Below are 22,144 nucleotides of genomic sequence, written 5' to 3' on the forward strand. Positions count from 1 at the left end.
GAAGCAGAAGTGACTCCCACAGGCTGAGTGCTGGGGAGCTGCATCGGCGATCGCAGCGGTAGAAGCAGCAATTTATCTGTGTGCAGCCCCAAACTGGGAAGAAGATGCTAATTAAAGTGAAGGTGGGAGCACCTCCAGCCTTGCCAAGACGCAGTGGTACTGGGCTGGCCGCTGTGCCTTAAGGGAGAAGCCGGGAAGGAAAACCACGCCTTTCCCGAGCGTGGAGGGGGCTGACAGCCTCGGGGCTGCGCGCGAGGGGTGATGGGATGTAGGGGGGGGGTGCCCAAAAGGGCTTCGAGAGGAGGGGCTGGCCCAGCCAGACGACCCCGGGGTCTGTGCTGTGCCTGCTTTCATTCCGGGACCGTTCCTTGACCCAGAAGGAGGCCGCCTTTGTCCGGGGTCTCGCTGTGTTCGAACCCCCGCGGTCATAGAGAAGGCCTAGCAGCATCTTGGCTCCCCTCTCTCTCGGATTCTGGGAATAAGCTCTGTTCTCCGTCGTCCAAGCCCAAGTTACCTGCTTCCCCCAGCGCCTAACGTAGGCTACTCCGAGTACAGCACAAAAACGTTAGCCTAGGGAACCGGGGCCTCCCAGGAACTAGACTGTCAGCTTTTGCTAGTTGTCGCCAAGGTGTAGTATCTCAGCCGGCCTTCAGAAAACAAAGCTGGGTGCGTGTTCAGTTAGCACCTGCCTTTCTGAGCCAGCATCCTGGACCAGCCTCACTTCCTTGACTGAGGCAGGTTAGTTATCAGTGCCCTAGTTCCTGGTACTAGCAGTGTTTCTTTCATCTCCATCCCGCCTCCCGTGGTTCTTCACCAATTTCCAACCCTCATTAGTCCTATCTGCTATTTCCTCCTTTGTGCCTTAAGAGGGAGGGACAAAAACTAACAATTGATGCAGTGCAACGTTAGTTTAGCATTTTTTTTTTTAAACTGCCAAGGAAGTCTATCGTTATTTCATCAGCTCCTTAGTGTATTTATCATGCATAATAGGCATTAACCTCTTCAGTCCTTCTGAACCACCATCTTAGCTGAGGATTGAGGCCAAGCAGCATGTTAAAGGTCATTGTTTTTCAAATTTTGAGTAATGACCTATAAAACAGTCACTAGTGGTAAAATCAGTTTAATAAGTCCGTGGGTCACAAGCAACAAGAAAAAGAAAAAAATAGAAATATCAGGGTATACTTCTGGGTAAGAGGATTGTTTGTGAAATTTTGGTTTTTATTTTGTATGTATATTACATGCATGGATGTGATATTCGTTCATATGTATTTCTTAGTGTGGGTCACTGTCCAAAAAGTCTTGAGAAACATTAGCAAGTGAATGCTTATGTCATTTCAATACATATGGATTCTCAGGTTCTCTTAGTCCTCCCTTAGTCCAAAGAAGAGGTTATTACTATACTTTTGTTCAATGTTTTGTAAACCTTTTTTTAAATCTCAACCTACACAAAAAAATTTTATCTCATGGTCCCATACAAACACAAAATAACTGTGTGTGATATGCTCTGGTATTTTGAATTATATTCCAAGTTGATTTCATAACCCACTGATGGGTTGAGACCTGCAGTTTAAGAAAATACTGTATTCTAGATGGGCTTCTCAACTTAAAAATGTGTAAGAATCACCTGGGGATCTTGTTAAAATGCTGATTCTAATTCAGTGGTCTGGGATGGAACCCGAGATTCTGCATTTCTAACATTCTGCATTTCTGCTTGTCTGGGGAGTATGCAAGGTTCTACTTTCTTTGAATCCATTTTTATTTAGTACTTCTCTAAAATTGTCAGGCTCCTTTCCCAAAACACTTTCCTTTGCACCTTCAAATAGGTTTCTCTGTCCATCTTTCTCTTTCTTTTTTGTATGTTAAATACATTTTTGTATGTTAAATAAATAAAGCAATTAGTTAGCTGTGAATTACTATACAAATGATAGGTTTTTTAGCAGGGTTCCTTTGTGAATTATTCATTCTTCCACTGTCGTTCTCCATGTAGGTAACTTATTCCATATCTCTCTTTGCAATCTTTTACAACTAAATCCCTTGTCGACTGAAGGAAAAACACACAACATAAGAGCTGTAAGTTCAGTTTTATTTGGGGACTTACTGAGGACCTTAGCCCAGGAGACAGCCTCTTAGATAGCGCTGAGGAACTGCTCCAAAGGTAAGTGGGGGAGGTCAGCATGTATGTGATTTTGGCAAAGGGTAATCAAGCACACATCTCGGTAGAAGGTTGCTGCTAGTCAAGAGGAACAGACATCCTAGTTAATGGTTTTAGTGCTTTTCTAAGTATGGGAAGATGTAAGAATTTGGGTTCATAAAATTTTCTCCTGAAAATATCTAACTATCTAAAGGCCTGTTCTATTAATTTTCCCAGAGCACATTCCTGATGTGCCTCATTCCCGGTCTCCACCTTGAACTCCTTTCAGGCTGGGTTGAAGGTCAGTGACTGCGGTGGCTAATGACTTAATTCCTGTAGAACCAGGAGGCAAGTGACATCCTTTAGCTGGCACACTCGTGATTTAAAACTTCTCTTGATACCTCATCTCTGTGTTTCTAAAATTAAATACATCATCTTCTGTCTTAAGCCATCTTCCCAATACTCATCTCATATATTGATCCCATCAATCTACCAGTTAACCTGGAACCCAGTTCTTTAAAATCATTGTTCTCTTATAGAACCTAATTTTTCTTTTGATACATCTTTCTGTTGATTTTCTTTCCATTCCCATTACCCTTGTTCTCGTCTGGGGTCTCATTAACTTATATCTTTATTTCTCTGTGATACCTCCAGAGAAATACCTCTTGTTGGGATACCTCCAGCAAGATTTTCCTACTGCCATTCCCCTCTAAAGTTTAGAGTCTAGGGACTTCCCTGGTGGTCCAATGGTTAAGACTTCACCTTCCAGTGTAGGGGGTGTGGGTTCGATCCCAAAACATAAAACAGAAACAATATTGTAACAAATTCAATAAAGACTTTAAAAAATGGTCCACATCAAAAAATTCTTTAAAAAAAATTAAGTATATGTATTTTTTAAAAATAATAATAAAGTTTAGAGTCTATACCAAAATATGGTGTACAAAATCATAGTGTACAGGTCTTCTTTAACCTTCTTTTTCATCATATTATTCCCTAACCTCAGATCCTGCATTGATTCCTCTTAGCAAATTACTTTGGGCACCTGTCTTTACTATCTAAGCCCCAGTTTTCTCATTTATGCTTTTTTAAACATAAAATAAAACGCAAAGCTCTTAAGGGTTAAGTTCAAGGAGTTTTTAACAACAGTATACCCCCATGTAGCCACAGATCTAGAACATTTTCACCCCTGCCCTCTGAAAGTTCCATAGGTTAGTTTTGCTTGTTTTAGAATTTCATATAATGGAATTATAGAATATATAATTTTTGTGTCTGGCTTCTTTCACTCAGCATTATGTCTGTTGTTGTGTCTGTAGGTCTGTCTCATTACTGAGTAATACTACATTAGATGAGTATATCACAATTTGTTTATCCGTTCTCCTGTTGATGGACGTTTGGGTTATTTCCAGTTTCTGGCTATTATGAAGAAGGCTTGTAATAGCCAGAAATGATGATATGAACATTGTCTTTTTGTGGACTTATGTTTTCATTTCCTTTGGATAAATACCTAGGAATGGAATTACTGGGTCATGTATAACTTTAACAGATGCTGCCAAACAGTTCTCCAAAATATGGCACCATTTTACATCCCTACCTGCAGTGAGTGAGCATTCCAGCTGCTCTGCACCCATCTTTATTATAGCTATTTTAGTGGGTGTGAAATGGTATCTCAGTCAGGTTTAAATTAATCACTGTTGATTTTCCCTCACCACAGCACTTTGTCACTGCCCCTTGTATTTTGGACGATAACATTCAGTATGGCATTTCTTGTATATTGGTTTGTTCTATTAATTGTATGTCTCAGTGTCTCTTGGTTGTAAATCTTCACTTGAAAAAGATTTATTGGCAAGGGCTGGGTCACTTAATTTCTTTTATATCCCCTACAGTGCTTATAGCAGAATGTCAGCCTTAGGTTCATCATAGACTAATTGAATAGCATTGAATGTATTCCCAGGTCACAATGACCAGATTTGAGGGAAGAAATCCAGTATGACGTGGTCTTTTAAAATATCTTTTAAAATTGAAATCAAGAATATCTTTTAAAATTGTTCAGTTTTAAATGATTTTAATTATGACAATTTCAAACATATACAACAGCAGAGAGAAGGAATAATGCACCCCATACAAAGCTTCAAAAACAATCATCTCATGGCCAATCTTATTTTATTTATACTCACCAACTTTCCTTACCTTATGTTTTAAGGAGCAAGTCCCAGATAGCGTAGCGTATATTATTTGTATATATTTCGGTATTTATCTGTAAAAAAGAACTTTTTTTTACTAACATAACCATAATTATTACACCTAAAAAATCAACAGTGATTTCACACTATCATTGTCTCATTTGTTTTTTACAATTTGTTTGAATCTGGATCCAACTAAGATTCATACATTGTAGTTGGTTGATAAGTATTTTAGGCCTCTTTAAACCTGTAATTCCCCATTTCCCCCATTTTTTTCTTGTTGAATAATCTAGGTGGTTGGTCCCATAGAGTTTCCTATAGTTTGGATTTTGCTGATTACCTCCCATGCTGTCTTTTAATATATTCCTCTTTCCTCTGTATTTCCTGTCAATTGGTAATAAGATCTAGAGGCTTGATTAGTCCTTTTTGTCTGTTCATGTGTGAGAATAATTCATAGGTGGTATTGTGACACATACTTCTGTCAGGTTGTTTTGCTTTCTGCGATGTTAGTCATTGCCTAGATCCATTATTTCATTGGAGGTTACAAAATGGGGATATTCTGATTTTATTGTTGCTTCCTACATTAGCTGGGATGCTTGAGCAGTGTCCAGTACAGTGGCCATTAGCCCACGTGCACTATTGACCACTGGAAATGTGGCTAGTGAGACTGAGGAATTTAATTATTTTATTTGTATTTAATTTTAATTAATTTAATATAGGAACTGAAACTTTATTCAGTAGTTGGAAAACCTTTTAACTTGTTTGGAACAAGTTGGGAATGTAAATGTACTTTTTCAACTGTAAATTGTGAAATTTAAATACAGATCAAGTATTTCAGATGATAACTTACCATCTGAATTGAGGTGTGCTGTCAGTATGAAATGCACACAGAATTTTGAAGATTTGGTTAGAAAAAAAGAATGTAAAATATATTAATAATTTGAATATATTGGGTTTCAGACTATTAAAATTAATTTCACCTTTTAAAAATGTGGCTACTAGAATATTTAATATTGTATATGTGGCTTTCACTAAGTTTCTGTCTCTAGTGGACAGTGCTGCTTTACAGAATGGTTTCCTTATACTCTCATCAAGGACATTGTTTTAAATTTTTTTCTCATCCCAATGTATTTATGGTATTAAAAAATGGAAAATACAAAAAAGCACAAAGAAAGTAATTTAAATCACCCATAATCTCACAACTCAAAATAAAAGCACTGATGTCTATATCCTTCCAAACTTTTTTGAAAGCATATAAATACATGTATGTGTGTGTTTATTTATTTAGTTACAAAATAAGAATTATACTGTTAGTCAAAACATTGTTTGAGAACTGTGTGATTTTCCCCCTGTGTTTGTACCATAATTTATTTAACCCTCAATTGTGTGATATTTGGATTGTGTTTCTAGTTTTTCAGTTTCAAAAAGTTGCAATTCATTGTCATAGGTATGTTTTTGGACAGAGAATTATTTTCCCAGAAGTGTTATTGCTGGGACACCATATGCCAGATTGCTCTCTGGATACATTCATAGGCTTCTATAGTCGATCTCAGAAACAAAGGACCAGTGCTAGAGTTTTAGATTTTATAAACCAATAATTTTTTTCAAATGTCATAAAGCCCAAGCATCTGACTCTTGGGAGAGCAGTTCTAGGCTTTCTGTTAGAGTCTTTTGTACTCTTTAAAAATTGTTATTATTAAATCAGAATGAATATTTATTAATATTCATGTGATAAAGGAATATATTTTTATTAGATATTGTATTAGATAGTACAGATAAAGGGAGAGTTAGCTTTGGTCTCCTCAGTCCTACTCCCCTTCTCAAGGATAATCATAATTTTAGGAGATAGGTATACTTTTAATCCTTTCTTCTATGCATGTATGTATGTATATATTTACATATAGAAAATGATACATAATCATACATTCTCTAGATCTTTCCATGTTAGTGTATAAACTGTTGCATAATAAATGTATCATTCTATGGGTGTACCATAGTTTAATAGCTTTCCTATTAATAGGCATTAGGCTGTTTCTAGTGTTTTTCTTTAATGAAAGGTGTTGCAGTAAACCTCACATGTTCCGCTGAATACGTACTCAAATTTCAAGTTTTTCCTTTAGGTTAGTTATCTAGAAATAGAAGTGTCTGGTTAAAGAGTCTTTGCATTTAAAGTATTATGATCCATAAATTGAGATAATTTGTGGACAACATGGAATTGCATACTTTTCATTTTGTCAGGAAGGAGCCTAAAAAAATACCATATATTGTCACTGTCGTTTCATAAAAGGACATTTTAACACCTGAAAATATTTAGTTTCATGAAAATCTCATTGTTGTCATTATTTTTCTCATTTTACCATAGACTACTGAAAATTTTCAAACAGACCAGCTTGAGTTGGGGTGGAAACTTGAAAATTACTGTTGTAATTTATTCTTTTGCATCCAAACAGGTCAATCCAAAGGAGTTACTCTTGCATTTTTTGAAATATCCTTAGTAGTGAATCATTCTCATGGTTGAGAAATTAGATCCTAAGTACTTTCTTCATGCTGGTCTTTGTGAATACCATAAGTAGGAACCATATGCTATTTTGTAAGTCCCCCACAGGAGTGTACATTGGGTCTCAATACTAGATCAGCCAGACTTGGGCAGTACTGAGTACAGAGCTGAAAGCTCAGGTTCTGGGGCCAGAGAGTTTGTGTTTGGATTCATATTCTCCTTTTGACTTCATAGGCATGCTTTTTAACCTGTCCAAACCCCATTTTCCTCAACTATAAATGGTGATAGTAATAGTACATATCTCATAAGTACTTGCAAGGATTAAATGTATTGACGCATGTAAGACACTCAGCATAGTTTCTAACTCTTGGAAAGTGTTCAGTAAATGTTAGCTGTGATCATAACATGATCATCGGTGTATTTAGCCATTCCACAAATATTTATTGACTGCTTCTATGTCAAACACTGTGCTTTGTGCTTAAATTAGGAAGATTGAACAGTCTCTGTCCTTGAGGGAGCTGGAGTATAAATTGGAGAGTTTGACACTTAAACAACTAGCTGCAATGGCTATTAAAGTGTATTGGGGACAAGTCATCAATCTTAAAGTGTCCCTTGAAGGTTTGCAAAAGAGCAGAAGAGGGCATGGCAACAAGAAAAACAGTAGAAGCAAGGAAAATGCCCCTAAATTATGGATTACTGTAGACTGGTGCAGATGGAGTTTGAAGAGCAAGGATGGATAGGAGATTAGATTGGCTGAAGCACATTTGTAAGTGTACAATGAGGGACTTCCCTGGTGGCGCAGTGGTTAAGAATCCGCCTGCCAGTGCAGGGGACACGGGTTCGAGCCCTGGTCCGGGAAGATCCCACATGCCGCGGAACAATGAAGCCCGTGTGCCACAACTACTGAGCCCACGTGCCACAGCTACTGAAGCCTGCACACCTAGAGCCCGTGCTCTGCAACAAGAGAAGTCACCGCAATGAGAAGCCCACGCACCGCAACCAAGAGTAGCCCCCACTCGCCGCAACTAGAGAAAGCCCGTGCGCAGCAATGAAGACCCAAGGCAGCCAAAAAATAAATAAATAAATAAATAAATAAAATTTAAAAAAATAAATAAGTGTACAATGAGTATAATTATTGTGTTTGGATATCAGCAGCCCTTTGCCTATAGAAGAAGTCAAGAAGACCAGAGCTGCAATTTAGGATTTAGGTGGAAGTCTGGAGAAGATACGGGAGAATAGAATGTTGAATTCTAGTATTACTTAAAAAGTTGGTCAGGGACTTCCCTGGTGGTGCGGTGGTTAAGACTGCACTCACAATGCAGGGGACCTGGGTTCAATCCCTGGTGAGGGAACTAGATCCCACATGCATGCTGCAACTAAGGGTTCGCATGCCACAACTAAGGAGCCCTCCTGCCACAGCTAAGACCCGGCGCAACCAAATAAATAAATAAATATTAAAAAAAAAAAAAGTTGGTTAGAGGTGATCTCCAGTGTCCTTGAGAATTCTCTGAGTTATCTGAATGTTAATTTCTGGCATTGGTACGTAAGACAAGGTCCTTCTCAAAGGAATACTTTCCTTAGGACAATTCTCATTGCTGTCTTATCAAAAGGAGTTATGGTATTCTCTTGGATTCTAGCGGAATGGGAGGTGAGATGACCTGTGAGATTAAAAGGGTCAAATGGTTTACAGAATCTTCCCCTATCAAAGTTGTTCACAGCCTAAAAATGTCTGAAATCGGGTGTGGTCAAAATTTCTGACACTTCAGATCAGCTTTGAGAATGTGCATTTCTCAGAAGGTAGTAGATAGATCCCCCAAGACTAGGCCAGGATGTTTTACCTAGGAGACAAATTTTATATTGGGCTATAGGATTCATGAAACCCTTGCCTGTTTCAGACGCTGACCGGAAAGGAGATTGAGATTGACATTGAACCCACAGACAAGGTAATGTACGCCCAATACCTCTCCATGCCTATCTCCCTACGTGTACACTTGCTTGGGTATGCTGATGAACTGAGTCCTTCCGCTCTCATACTCTTTGCATAGCTCTTGTTCTTTCCCGTTCCACGGTCCTTCCCCCTGAGCAATCCCTGACTACTTGTACCCCTAAAGGTGGAGCGAATCAAGGAGCGTGTGGAGGAGAAAGAGGGAATCCCCCCACAGCAGCAGCGGCTCATCTACAGTGGTAAACAGATGTAAGTTTGGAATGGGAATGAGGGCGTGGCCATCTTATGTGAAGATGAAGATGCAAGTACTGGAGGTGGAGCAGGCCTGCCTCTTTGTTGTTGTCTCAGACCCTTTGGCAATTTGATGAAGGCTATGAACCCCTTCTCAGAATTAGATTTTTGCAGACATAAGATAAAATGCATGGAATTACAAAAGAAACTAATGGGATCGAAATACACTTATCACACTACTAAAGCAAGTTTGTGATATATGTACTTCATTAAGATCTAATGATGGATATAATAACTAATTTTAAAAGATTTTCAAGATACCTACAAACAGTTGTGAAATGATAGGAAAATATCTAATTTTTGTTATTAACAAGTTACCCATATTGCTAATAATACCCCCTGTGGGGTTTTTGCCTGTGTTCAAAACTGAAAGAAATATCAAATTTCAGTTAGGGGTTAGTAAAAATATAAAGATGTAATTTTTTTCTCATCTGCATTCATAGATCCCCAGACAGATCCATGAAACCCAGGTTAAGAACCTTGCTCTAGATGGTATTTCTAATACCTTTTTTTCTTTTTTTTTTGCCTCTTCCTGCAGGAACGATGAGAAGACAGCAGCTGATTACAAGATACTAGGTGGTTCAGTCCTCCACCTGGTACTGGCTCTGAGAGGAGGAGGTGGTCTTAGGCAGTGATGGACCCCCCCCCTCCATTTCACCTCCTTGCCCTGGCGCTCATTATGAGGCATCATGTATCCTCTCACACTGTGGGACACCAGAGCCACTGCCCCCTCTCCTGGATGCCCAGTCTTGTGTGTCTGTTGGTGGGAGACTGTGAGGACCCCAGGATGCAGTGTTCCTGGCCCAAAGGGCCCTTGCTGGCTATTGGGTTTTAGTTTGCAGTCCTGTGTGCTTCCCTCTGTTAATGGCTATGTCCCTGGTTGTCAATAAAATATTTCATGGCCTCCTGGAATCTTTCTTCTATTGCACAAACGTGACTGAAATCAAAATGGGCCAATGCACACTCAGTTACACCAGGCTGAAGGAGTAGGACAGTGTAAGAGAATGTGCCCTTAGAGGGGTTCTCAGACTCTAAGAGTCTACACTCAGTGGTGTGCTGGAGCCAGCTCTTAACCCACTCCAGAGCTAATTGTTGGCATCTTTCCTAACCCCGTGTTAAGTGACTTCATGTTGGTAGCTTGAAATTGGCCATGGTAGGAATATTTACAGAAATTGACAAACAATACAAATCAGTCCTTCTCCCCAAACTGCTTGTTATGTATCTGTCAGCATACTACTGACGTGGGTGGTAGAAACCAGGAGAGTGAATTCTCCCCCATTGTGACCCTACTGGACATTTGGGCCTGGTTCAAGAAAGGCATCAAGAGCTTAGCAGACACTGCATTCTTTTATGGCTGGAATATTGCTGAGGGCTCTAGGCTCTATACGGTGGAGTGGCTGATATGGAGAAAGGATGAGTGTGGAGTGACAAGCTATGATGGATCACTTTAGGACTCGGTGAGATAAAATGAGAGACGGGTGCCAGAAGAAAGGGCTTCCCTTCCTTGTCTCCTCTAGTTCAGTAGAAGCTGGCGAGGCCGGGTGGGGTGGAGAAGCAAGGAAAGAATATCCTTTGGAGAGACTTGAGGACCATTGCGATCCTGTGAGCAGTCGCATTGGCACTTTGCTGCGGTCCTCCCCACCACCACCACCACCAGAAGGCGCTCTTGCGAGGTTTTGGGGCCGATCTTCCCAGCTCAGGTTGGCGGCGCTCTAGTCGCCGCTTCTCTAAGGCCCGCGGGGCGGCCTGGGAGCCGCGGCAGAAAGGCCCGCCTCCGTGCGCGCAGCCTGCGGGCGCGGGTCATGGCGCGGCTCCCGAAGCTCGTAGTCTTCGATCTAGGTGAGGGACTGGATTGGTAAGAGTTTCGTAGGGCACAGTTTTTTCCAAACCCTAGTTGATGCTCTCGAGGCCCTGCGCCCGCCCAGGCTGAGACCTCCCCCTCCTTCCTCTCACAGATTACACGCTGTGGCCGTTCTGGGTGGACACGCACGTAGACCCGCCGTTCCACAAGAGCAGGTGAGGCGGGGCTGGGGAGGCCTGGGGCCAGGCGGGGCCCCGCGGGAGCTGAGCACACTCTCGCCCTCTCCAGTGATGGAACTGTACGAGATAGGCGGGGCCAGGCCGTCCGACTGTACCCAGAGGTGCCTAAGGTCCTGGAACGATTGCAGGGCTTGGGGGTGCCCGTCGCGGCCGCTTCACGGTAAGAAGAGCGACTGAGTCGGTCTAATGCCGAGAGGTGCATGCATGAGGAGACTTCCCGTGTAACCCTTGGCTGCAAAAATTTAGGCGGTGCAAATTTGCAGGTGTGTATATATTTTTCGAATTGTACCCTCTCCTGTGAATTTTGTTTAATAAACACTGGCTCAGTGCCACCTGTGTCATACAGGAAGGATATGGAATTGAATCAGGGCGGAGGATGCCTACCCATTCCGGAAGAACAGCAAGTTGATTTCCCCCTGGTTACACATAATTTCACTTGCAGCCTTGGCCCTCCACTCTCCTGATCCCATCTACTACACCTTTTTGCAGGACAGGTGAGGTTGAAGGGGCCAACCAGCTACTGGAGCTCTTTGACCTTGTCAGATACTTTGTTCATCGGGAGATCTATCCAGGCAGCAAGGTCACGCACTTTGAGAGGTACGCTGAGATAAGGGGAGAAGCAGGGAGACAGAAGACCAGAGAGGCTGGAGGAGCTAAGAAGCCAGAGTGGTTACCCTCGCCGTGTCTTGCACAGGTTGCAGCAGAAGACTGGAGTTCCTTTCTCCCAGATGATCTTCTTTGATGATGAAAAGCGGAATATTGTAGATGTCAGCAAACTGGGTACTGAGTGGCAAGGATAGCCATTTGGGGAGTGAGGAGAAAGGGTTCCTAAGAGGGAAGGGGTTAGGTAGATATGTACAGGATGGATAGTTTGCATGCAAGTGACACCCCAAAAAGGTGAGAGTCATAATAGGGAGCCCTGAAGGCCTGATGAAATTGTGGCTTCTTTCTTTCTAGGTGTTACCAGCATTCATGTCCAGAATGGAATGAGCCTTCAGACCCTAACTCAAGGATTAGAGACATTTGCAAAGGCGCAAGCTGGACTCTGAGGTCCAGCCCTGTGGATGAGCCTCATTTGAGGCATAGAACTGAAAGGAAATCAGGAGGGCATTTTCAGGTGCATTTGTAAATTATTAAAGTGTATTTGTGAGTGGCAGAAGAGATCTTACCCAGTGTGTGTTGTTTCTAATTTTCTAGCGTGTGACCCGGGGTGGGCCATCCGGAGGTGCCAAGACCAGTATGTGAGGCATTAGACTGCATCAGGTTCTGCCTTAATAGACTTGTGGCAAACCCAAGACTGTGATCCCCTTATGCTCTGCCCATCCCCACACCTCTCCTGAGCTCTGTCAAGGGCATGAAGAACTCTTCCACTGGCCCCAAGTAGTGGGGTGCATTACCCTGCACATTTCCTTCCAGGAAGCAAAGACTTTGTTTTGGGGTGGGGAGGGTGAGGCGACCTTTTTATATAGTGGGAAACGAAGCGGCCGCTTTAAGAGGAGCGCGTGGGTTTGGGGCTGGTGTGTCGGGTCACACGTGATAGTGGTCTCGCTGGCGCTAGTTGATGATGTCGCCGCGGTGCCCCAAGGAAGGATTGGCCGAGGCTGGTCTCGCAGTGATGATTCCCGGGAGCAAGGCGGAAGCGTACGGGACGCCGTAGGGCGGAGGCGGGAGAGGCGAGGGTCGCGATGAGTGGGCTCGGCCGGCTCTTCGGGAGGGGTGAGCCCGGGCGAGACTAGTCCCCGGGAGGTGCTGGCCGCAGGGGGCGCGGGGAGAGCTGGGAGACGCTGTCCTGAAAACCCCGGTGGCCCAGCAAGGCCTTCTCCCGGGCCAGGAGGCGCCGCCTTGTCAGGGCGCCTGGCTCCAGCTGCCTTCCTTCCCCCACCGCGGAGGGAAGAGGTCGAGGCCCGGGAGGGGGCGCGAGTGGAGAGCGTGGCAGCTGCGCTGGCTCCCGCTGTTAAGGCCTGGGGGACAAGTTGCTGCCTGTCGCCATCCAGTCCTTTCCAAAACACTGGTGCTTCCTTTATGCTGGGCCACAGGCAATCTGAGGTGACCCAAGAAAGACAGCCCTCGTGAGCTCCTCTGTGGTGTGGGAAGACAAGCAAAGTCTGGCATTTACAGCGTAGTGTGGCGACTCCGTGATGGAGAGTTTCCTAAACAAGCAAAGTCTGGCATTTACAGCGTAGTGTGGCGACTCCGTGATGGAGATTTTCCTAAGAACCAGGGGTGCATGGAAGAAGCAGGCACTGCGGGTGGTGATCCAGAAGGCTAGAAGTATGCCAGATGGGGGGTTGAGGTTCTCCAGGAAGAGATAACTGTGCAAAACAGAGGCAGGAAAAAGCATGCTATATTTAGGGGAAAAGAGTTCTGGCTGCCCTGTGAGAGTGTGTGTGTGTGTGTGTGTGTGTGTGTGTGTGTGCGCGCGCGCGCGCGCTGAAGGCAGAGGAAAGTAGAAGTGTGGATGGAGAGGTAAACGGGGGCCAGATCATGAAGGACCCTGTGTGTCTTAAAGTTTTTTGGATTTTATTCTGTAGGCAGTGGAGAGTATGGAAGGCTATTAAGCAGGCTAGGGCCTTCAGATTTTTTTTTTTTTTTTAATAAGTCTGTTAGAAGTGCAGAAGATGAAGGGAGAAATTGAAATCAGATTTTTTTTCTCTAGCACCCCTACTTCATTCAGTTTGATCCTGTGGAATCAGGACCTTGAGTATCTCCTAGGATAGCAAGTGGAACAGTAATAAAAAGTGATTGAACTCTGGTGGGGAACACGGTAATGAGGAGGTTATGCATGTGTGGGTGCAGGTGGTATATGGGAAGTCTTTGTACCTTCCACTCACTCAGTTTGCTGTGAACCCAAAACTGCTCTAAGAAAAATTAATTCTATTAAAAAAAACAAAAACAAAAACTGGAAATGACTTGAAAGGTAACTAGGAATAGCAAAAGAATATTGGCTTTGGAAATCATACTCTCACATTTCAGTTCCTTTGCAGTCTCTTACTATAGTAGTTGTGATTTTAGACCAAAATGTTAATAACCTCTTTATGCCTGTTTTCACATTTGTAAAGTAGAGAGAGTACGTTCATCGTAGATAGTTATTCGGGGATTAACAATAACACAGTCGAGTGCCTAGCACATACTATGCACTCAATAATCGGTGGCTAATATTTTTCCTTCACACAACGTGGGCTGCTCCATTGGACTCCAGAGAAGAAGGAGAGGGGGCCAACCCCTGAAGAGGCAATACAGAAACTGAAGGAGACGGAGAAGATATTGATCAAGAAACAGGAATTTCTGGAGCAGAAGATTGAACAGGAGCTACAAACTGCCAAGAAGCATGGGACCAAGAATAAGAGAGGTAATGGGGGAGGGAAAGGCACCACCAGGGAGGGCCCGGGGTGGGGAGCAAGGGCTTCTGGCTCTGATGTTCAGGGTGTGGGCTGGATCAGCCGCCCTACAGGCTTTGCGGAGGAAGAAAAGGTTGGAACAGCAGCTGGCACAAACCGACGGGACATTATCCACCCTGGAGTTTCAGCGTGAGGCCATTGAGAATGCCACCACCAATGCAGAAGTGCTTCGTACCATGGAGCTTGCTGCCCAAGGCATGAAGAAGGCCTACCAGGACATGTGGGTACGGGGGGAGGGGAGGAGGGGGCCCAGGCACTGGGGAGAGTAGCTTGATATTGTACTGTGAATCTTAAAACCTCTCCAGATGTGAATTTACAGTAGAGTTGCCTGTGATGGCTAGACCCCTGTCAGCCTCCTTGCTTATTGCAAGGCGACCTCTTTGCTGGCTGGGGCATTCTAGGGAGGAAAGATGATTTTCCTCTTTTTTTTGTTTTGTTTTGTTTTTTGTGGTTTTTTTGGCTGCCCTGCAAGGCTTGTGGGATCTTAGTTCCCCGACCAGGGATTGAACCCAGGCCCTCCGCAGTGAAAGCGCCCAGTCCTAACCACTGGACTGCCAGGGAATTCCCAATTTTCCTCATTTTTAAAGATCCTTCAGAGAAGAGAGTGCAACCATTCCTCCCCAATGTGTCTTCTTGCCATTTCTTAGCCCAGATTTGCCTCTTTACACTTTTCCAGGGATCTCTTTTACCTAGTAGCCATGGATTTGTCAGTCTGAAGCCACAGGCAGGAGGGTCTTCATTCATGTGAGATGAAGAAGTCAGGGTTGTCACCTGATTTCTGGGCTATGTATCTTGTTCTCAGGGACATTGACAAGGTGGATGAACTGATGGCTGACATCACAGAACAACAGGAGGTGGCCCAGCAGATCTCAGATGCCATTTCTCGACCCGTGGGATTTGGAGACGATGTGGATGAGGTGATTGGGAGTGAGGGGTCAAGGAATATTGGAGAAGGCATGGGACTAGCCAGAAGGAATGCCTAAGAGAATTGTGGGACAGGTTTGGGGGAAACTCCAAAAGTGGTATGTTTTTGGAAGTAGAATTTTCCTTTGTCTTGAGTGATCTTGTCATCCCATATCCAGGATGAACTGTTGGAGGAGCTAGAGGAGCTGGAGCAGGAGGAATTGGCCCGAGAGTTGTTACATGTGGGCGACAAGGAGGAGGAACCCCCAGTCACACTGCCCAGTGTACCCTCTACACATCTTCCTGCAGGGCCAGGTACCCAGGGCTGTTCTGTCATCTCAAGGACTTGAGAGGGTGGGATAGATATGGGGAAAAATTATTCCTCATCCATCCTGCCTGAAAGGATCCAGGCAGAGAGGGTTGCTGCTACAGTTGCACAGGGTGTTGACTGCATAAGGGCACCTGGCTGAAGGGGAATGAGGACTGAAATCAGGCCTGTGCTTCACTCAGCAAACTGTGTCCTCTGGTTTAGGGCTGCAAATGCTGGGAGAAAGAGGCAGCTTCTTCTGATTTGCACAAAGGTGCTGTGGGAATTAGCAGCAGCCCAGCAAGCAAGACCATACCCTTAGGTTCTTTGCTGGGAGAGAGTGTTCACAGGCTCTGAGTGTTATAGGAGGGGATGGTTGGAAGTTGCTGAGGCCTTACTTCTTTCTTTCTCTGGGTGTCCTTATCCCCAAAGCTCCCAAAATGGATGAAGATGAAGAAGCACTAAAGCAGTTGGCTGAGTGGGTGTCCTGATGAGTCTGGCTTGTCTACCTGACGCTGCCTTCATTGTTCTCTTTTCCTTAAGTGCCAAATGCTAAGCTAAAGGAACATGGCCTTGTTGGGAGGTCCTGCTGAGGGTGGTAGTGTGACCCTGCCTGAGAAAAGGGTCTGTCGCCCTCCCATCCCTGGCTCAACCCTGAAGAAGGATCTTGGTGCAGGAGGAGCCCCTGGGCTCCCTTTGATAGCAGTTACAGTGCCCTCGTTCGCAATAAAATTGGGCGGATGGAACCCTAGTGCTTATACTGCCTTGTCTACAACTGAAACTCGTCTCCTGGTCCTTGGAGCTTTGTTTCAAGAAATGAGTAATAATGAGAGTAATGAAGGGGAGTTGGAGCATAGGAGAAATGGGAGCTTCCATTATCTCAACCTACTATGTTCCAGGCAGATACTGTTCCATCTCTCAAGCTGGTGTGTCCTAGAGCTGCCTGGTGCTGAGGGTGAGGAAACTGCCATCTGTTATTTATCCTAGAGCCGTGTGGAGCTGTCCCTGAGCCTTCCCTCATTACCTTCACCCAGTTGTGCCTCTGCCGAGAGAGCCCCGTGACTCACCAGCCATCCCCTTACAAAGCCCACTTTGAAGGGTAGGAAAGGAGACGTACGGGGATAAGGGGTCAATAGGTTTCCTTTCTCCAGAACGCATAGTTCATAGGCTTGGTTTGAACTGTCACTTCAACGTGTAGGAGCAATGATGAGGGACCATGATTCACCAGGATTGTTTCAGTAGTGGGTAAGGTGGCATTTGAAGGAGGAAGGAACCAAGATATTACATACCTCCTGTTACCCATCTCTAAAAGAACGAACATTGCTGTCCCCTTGGACTGTAGACAGGCAGAGCTGTGACCAAACTGAGCAATCAGGGTAGAGCAACTTCTGCCCCACTACTTGAACATTTAGAGTGCATAGAGATAGACAAAACTGAGCATGTACTCAGCCAGAATAATGAAGCCTCCCCAAAGCAGGTGTTCCTCTGAGCACGCCCAACCCACTCACCTATGAGCCACATATGCGCTACACTGTAAATTATAATGTTGACTTAACCAGTGTCAAGATGACTGGTTACAAGCTCTGGGCAGAAACACACCTCTCACCCTCAGCAGTGTTCCCTGCTAAGGTTCCCCTGAGGAAAGAATGTGACTACCTGATGGAACTAAAACAGAATTAGATTTATTTTTGGTATAAAAGATTTTTAGCCCAAGACCCTCCTGCTTTGCTCCTCTTTCAACCCCCTCCTTCCGCCACTTTCAGGTACTGATTTCCAAGGATTGGTGACGATTAGTGGTGCTGGGGGGCTGGCACATGGCCTCAAGCAGCCTGATCTCATGGGTGGGTTGCTCAGGCTGGAACTTGAGCACCCAGGGATCCTTGATGATGTCCAGGATGGTGGCACGCTTGGTGGCTTGGCGTAGCGTCTGGAGGACCAGGTTCTAGGGCAGGGGAGAGAGAGGTCTTGGCTGAGCTGGCCCGCATTGTGCCACACAATGAGTAGCTGGACCTAAGAAAGAAGCAGGATAGCCCATCACACCACTCTGGTGAAAGGGAGTGTGGCCCTGACTTTACCCTTAAAAGCCTCCTGTCTGCTCAGAAAGCCAACACCTTGAGGGGAAGGAAAGGAAGGGTTCTGTGGGGGAAATCCTTGCAGAATCCCCTTCTGGCCTAAAGAGATAGAGACTAAAACCTGCTTATCACTCACATCGCAGGTGCAAGCCCAGAGGTTGGCCCTTTAAGCCCTCCCCACTATTCTAGGGCAGGGCAAGTGTGTGGAATGGCCCTGGTATCGGGGGGAGGCTTCCTTGAGGTTGGGAGGTCGAGGTTGGGTATTCCCTCTCTGCAGGTCACCCCTGAGGCCTCAGCCCTCCTGGGGGAGCCAGCACCTTGCACTCCTGGGAGATGGCATAGTTAGGTGGAAAAGTGACCTCCTTCTGAGTCTCTCTCAGCAGTTTCTTGAGATTGGTGTCATCGAAGGGCAGACGGGCAACCACTAGCGTGTAGAGGATGACGCCCATGCTCCAGGTGTCAGACAGGAAAGGGTTGTAGGGCAGGCCTAGCAAGATTTCCGGGCAGGCATAAGCAAAGCTGCCACAGTAGGTCTGGCTGAGGTGGCTAAAGCAGTTCACTTGGCGGTAAGAAGGGCTACTCCGCACAGACTGGTTAGAAGGCACCATCTTGGCGAAGCCAAAGTCCGATATCTTCACGTTCTCCCTCTTGTCCAGCAACAGGTTCTCCAACTTTAAGTCCCTACCAGCAGCAGAAAGGCTGGGGGTCAGGAGAGGGCTTAGTGTTAGACTGGGAGCTGAAGGGCCAGGGGTCAGAGGCTAGAGATAAGGAAAGGTAAAGAGGGAAAGAGATGCCATTATGAGGACACAGGGCAGAGAGGAAGGAAAGTCATGGAGTTATGAGCAGAGCCCAAAGGGAAGAGAGGATGGTACCTGAGGATCACTAGGAGCTCACCATCACTTTTCATAAAGTGCTCTGCTCACAGTGGGTACTTAATAAATGTTCTTGACCGGATGATTAAAATAAAGTGGATGAATAGGCCTAGATACTGAGGAGGGAGGTCAAGGGAAGAAAAAAGAGGGTAGAACATGGAAGACGTGCATAAAACCCCCTTGGGAGCCCAAAGGCCCCAGTCTGGGTGGCAGTGCCCTCACCGGTGCACGATGCCCTTGCTGTGCAGGTAGGCGATGCCCAGGGTCATCTGGGAGAACCACTTGCCAGCAAGGGGCTCAGAGCAGGCCCCATAGTGCTGGATCCACTCAAGGACGTCACCACCCTGAACCAGCTCCAGAATGATGTACACTCGGGATGTGGTCTCGATGGCCTGATAGAAGTTGATGAGATACTTGTGCCGCAGGACCTTCATTACCTGGCCCCAGAAGAGGGACCCATCAAACCCAGGCAGGGAGCACCCTGGCTGCGCTCCCAGCCTTCTCCTACTCTCCCACTGCTACTTTCTTAGAACTTTGCAACAGAATCAAACCCCAGAGGGCTGGTGGCCTATGGACAAACCCTATGCTTTGCACTTTTTACTTTTTGAGGGTCTGGAGGTGAGGTGGAAAGAAGCTGAATTTACATCAAGTAATTTTCCTAGCTGCCTAGTGAGTCATTCAGTTGTGGTATAGGGGTTTCTGGCTCCACCCCCTCCTAACCATACCCCTTTTGAGAAGCCTTAAGCAGCTTGGTCCCTCTTCTAGCCCCCTTTCCAACCTGTATCTCACGGGGCAAGAACTTGTTAAGATAGTCCTCAGAGGCCTTCTTCTTTGAGATGATCTTGACAGCCACCATGACTTTCTGCTTTGTGTAGTAAGCCTCATACACCGTCCCATAGGAGCCATTGCCAATGACTTTGCCCACTTCGTAACCATATTCCTCCATGACAGAGCGGTAGGCCGAGGTGGATGGTGCTTCCGAGGTGTCTCCCTTCCCCATGGTGTTGGGCTTGCTGAGAGCAGGGAGCTTTGCTACTTAAAAGCCTCCTGTCTGCTCAGAAAGCCAACACCTTGAGCCGCTGAAGGCTAGGGTACCAAAGTGAAGTTAGTCTCCAAAAGCTTGCCTATGTAGTCACACAAGTCTGGGATGCTGGGTTCAGCTCTGCACTGGGAGCTTGGAGAGGGAAGAAGGGAGAAGCAGTTCTTTTTGTCTCCACTGGCTGTTGTTACTTTCTCCTCTTGGTTACGGAACTCCCCGAGGTCCCATGTTCCGCACACATCATAATTCACCTTCTATCCACCACTGGCCACAAGGCTTGAGAAGGAAATGCAGTTTGGAACATATTCATTGCTGAAGGTACCTTTATAATCTGGTGAGACTCGCTCCGTGGATCTGGTCCTTTCAACCAATCATGTTTATTGAGCACCTGCTATGTGCCAGGCAGTGTACGGAGTCCTGGGAGAAAATAACCAATAAGGCCAAGAGAGACCCTATTCTGCTAGCATTGATAATCCAGCATGAGAAACACCTGAGTGTCAGAATATCACAGAGAATCGCAAGGTATTGTAGAAGCATGTTCTAAGGAACCTAACTTTCAAACGTATTCCTTTTTGGGGGTGGTGGTGGTGGCTTAAAATAACAACCTTTTTTTTTTTTTTTTTTTGGACAAATTCAGCTGGACTCAGTTGGGTAATTCAGCTGGTGGCATCATCTCAGCTGGGCTGGTTTGTTTCTGTGTATGATCTCATTATTCAGTAGAGTAGCCCAAGTTCCCTCACACAGTTTCCACTGAATTTCAAGAGAAAAAAAAACAAGCTGCACGACCAATTGAGGCCTAGGCTCCAAAATCACAAAACATCACTTCCATACCTTTATATGCATAAAGACGGTTACAAAGATCACTCGGATTTATGAGGTGGGGATGGAGACTCCTCTTAACCTTGAAATGCATTCTTTTTTAAAAATATTTATTTTGGCTGCACTGGGTCTTAGTTGCGGCACGTGGGATCTTTAGTTGCAGCACATGGGATCTTTAGTTGCGGCATGCACGTGGGCTGTAAGTTCCCCGACCAGGGATTGAACCCTGGCCCCCTGCATTGGGAGCGCGGAGTTCTACCCACCGGACCACCAGGGAAGTCCCCTTGAAATGCATTCTTATCTTGCCTTCCATGACCCTGAACTCTCCAGTTTTCCCGCCACCCCTCTAGCCATTTCTCAGGTTCCACTGGAGCCTCCCCCACCATCCATCCCTTAATCACACCCTGAGGATTCTATTATAGGCCTTATTTCCTCAGACCTTTCCGTCCTCCCTAAGAATCTCATCGAGACCCCTCATTTCTTAACTCCAGCAAGCCTTCTGCTCCCCTCCCCTCAGTGTGTTCACCCTGAAGTCCAGGGAGTAAATCTGATTTTATTCCCATAACAATTCAGTGCCTCCCCATTCTCCTTAAGATCAAGTCCAGATTCTTTTATGTGGCTTCCAATTTGACCCTGCTTACCTCTCCGATTTTCTCTTGTAACATACAAGCAATGCTCCAGCCAAACAACTGCTTTTCTTTCATTGTTCCCTCTGTTCTGGCAAACTCCTACTCTCCCTTCAGGACTTAGCTGATGATCTGTTTTAAGGAAGCCTTTACTGACTGTTCAGGCCCAAGTTAGATGTTCCTCCCTCCTGGGTGCTCCCACAGCTCCAATACTTTCTCTAACATGGTGTCTGTAATTGTTTTTCTTGCTTGCATCTCCCACTAGGCTGTAAGGGAGGTCAGCTGATGAGAGAAGGGATATGAAGTCAAAGACTTGAGAAGAAAGGCTTGTGGAGAATGGGAGAGAGCTGATTTGGAAAATGAGCATTACTGGGCAGCACTGAGGGCCCAAATGAGTTTGGAAAACACAACTTATGGACACACAATCTTAACATATCATAGTGTTAAGATTATTTTAGCATTCTGGATATAGGTGTTTGAATATTAACAGACATATTGACCCAAGATTAAGGTTTCACTTAGCAGCTGCCGTGAAAGAATAATGGAGAGAGGCATCAAGAACACAGGCAAGAATGTGGCTAAAAGGATGGAATGCAGAATCTAAGCTGCTTGGGTTAGGAAGACAAGCTAGAAAAAGGCCAAAGGGCAGGGGGAGGGGTTGCAGGTCTCAGTGAAATGGAACAAGTTTGGTGGGAAAGACAGGACAAGAGGTTGTGGTCAGAGGGGTTATCTGGATTTAAGATGGGGGGGGGAGGGGGTGGCACACAGAGGAAATAACAAAGGAAGAATCAGAGTTATCTTCCATCCTCCAAAACAAAACAGAAACTCCAACAGATTATACCATAGGCTACTGGTAAATTCCTATTTATTGACAGGCTGATCCTGCTGGCAGGGTGGTTCCAAAGTCCTGTTGGAAGCCAAATCTACATCCTCAGTCTATCAAGATGAACAACTGTCCAGGGCACACAGTGGTAAGGAGGCCCACCCAGCCCCGCCTATCCTCTGCTCCCCTGGATAGGCAGCT

At 45.2% G+C, this 22,144-nt stretch overlaps 4 protein-coding genes across 4 annotated transcripts; 3 read left to right on the forward strand and 1 right to left on the reverse strand.

Annotated features, from left to right (window-relative positions):
* Window positions 1-2: 2 nt before the first annotated feature.
* On the forward strand, window positions 3-9,956 carry NEDD8 (NEDD8 ubiquitin like modifier). Its single transcript, XM_068547443.1, has 4 exons — window positions 3-122; window positions 8,704-8,751; window positions 8,920-9,002; window positions 9,583-9,956. Exons 1-4 carry the CDS (start codon window positions 105-107, stop codon window positions 9,677-9,679), a joined length of 246 nt encoding a protein of 81 aa, XP_068403544.1. The 5' UTR covers window positions 3-104; the 3' UTR covers window positions 9,680-9,956.
* Window positions 9,957-10,772: 816 nt separating this feature from the next.
* On the forward strand, window positions 10,773-14,379 carry MDP1 (magnesium dependent phosphatase 1). The gene is made up of 7 exons (XM_068547434.1): window positions 10,773-10,883; window positions 11,000-11,060; window positions 11,134-11,244; window positions 11,574-11,681; window positions 11,779-11,864; window positions 12,042-12,201; window positions 14,284-14,379. The coding sequence occupies exons 1-6, from the start codon at window positions 10,847-10,849 to the stop codon at window positions 12,131-12,133; spliced, it is 495 nt and encodes a 164-aa protein (XP_068403535.1). The 5' UTR covers window positions 10,773-10,846; the 3' UTR covers window positions 12,134-12,201; window positions 14,284-14,379.
* On the forward strand, window positions 12,615-16,473 carry CHMP4A (charged multivesicular body protein 4A). The gene is made up of 6 exons (XM_068547422.1): window positions 12,615-12,800; window positions 14,284-14,433; window positions 14,525-14,702; window positions 15,285-15,399; window positions 15,565-15,700; window positions 16,125-16,473. Exons 1-6 carry the CDS (start codon window positions 12,770-12,772, stop codon window positions 16,181-16,183), a joined length of 669 nt encoding a protein of 222 aa, XP_068403523.1. The 5' UTR covers window positions 12,615-12,769; the 3' UTR covers window positions 16,184-16,473.
* Window positions 16,474-17,392: 919 nt separating this feature from the next.
* Window positions 17,393-19,636, reverse strand: TSSK4 (testis specific serine kinase 4). Its single transcript, XM_068547444.1, has 4 exons — window positions 19,415-19,636; window positions 18,859-19,073; window positions 18,082-18,481; window positions 17,393-17,634 (listed from the first exon to the last, which is right to left on the reverse strand). The coding sequence occupies exons 1-4, from the start codon at window positions 19,634-19,636 to the stop codon at window positions 17,452-17,454; spliced, it is 1,020 nt and encodes a 339-aa protein (XP_068403545.1). The 3' UTR covers window positions 17,393-17,451.
* Window positions 19,637-22,144: the final 2,508 nt, after the last annotated feature.

This window comes from Eschrichtius robustus, chromosome 1 (assembly GCF_028021215.1).
Source record: "Eschrichtius robustus isolate mEscRob2 chromosome 1, mEscRob2.pri, whole genome shotgun sequence".
Taxonomy (NCBI): Eukaryota; Metazoa; Chordata; class Mammalia; order Artiodactyla; family Eschrichtiidae; genus Eschrichtius; species Eschrichtius robustus.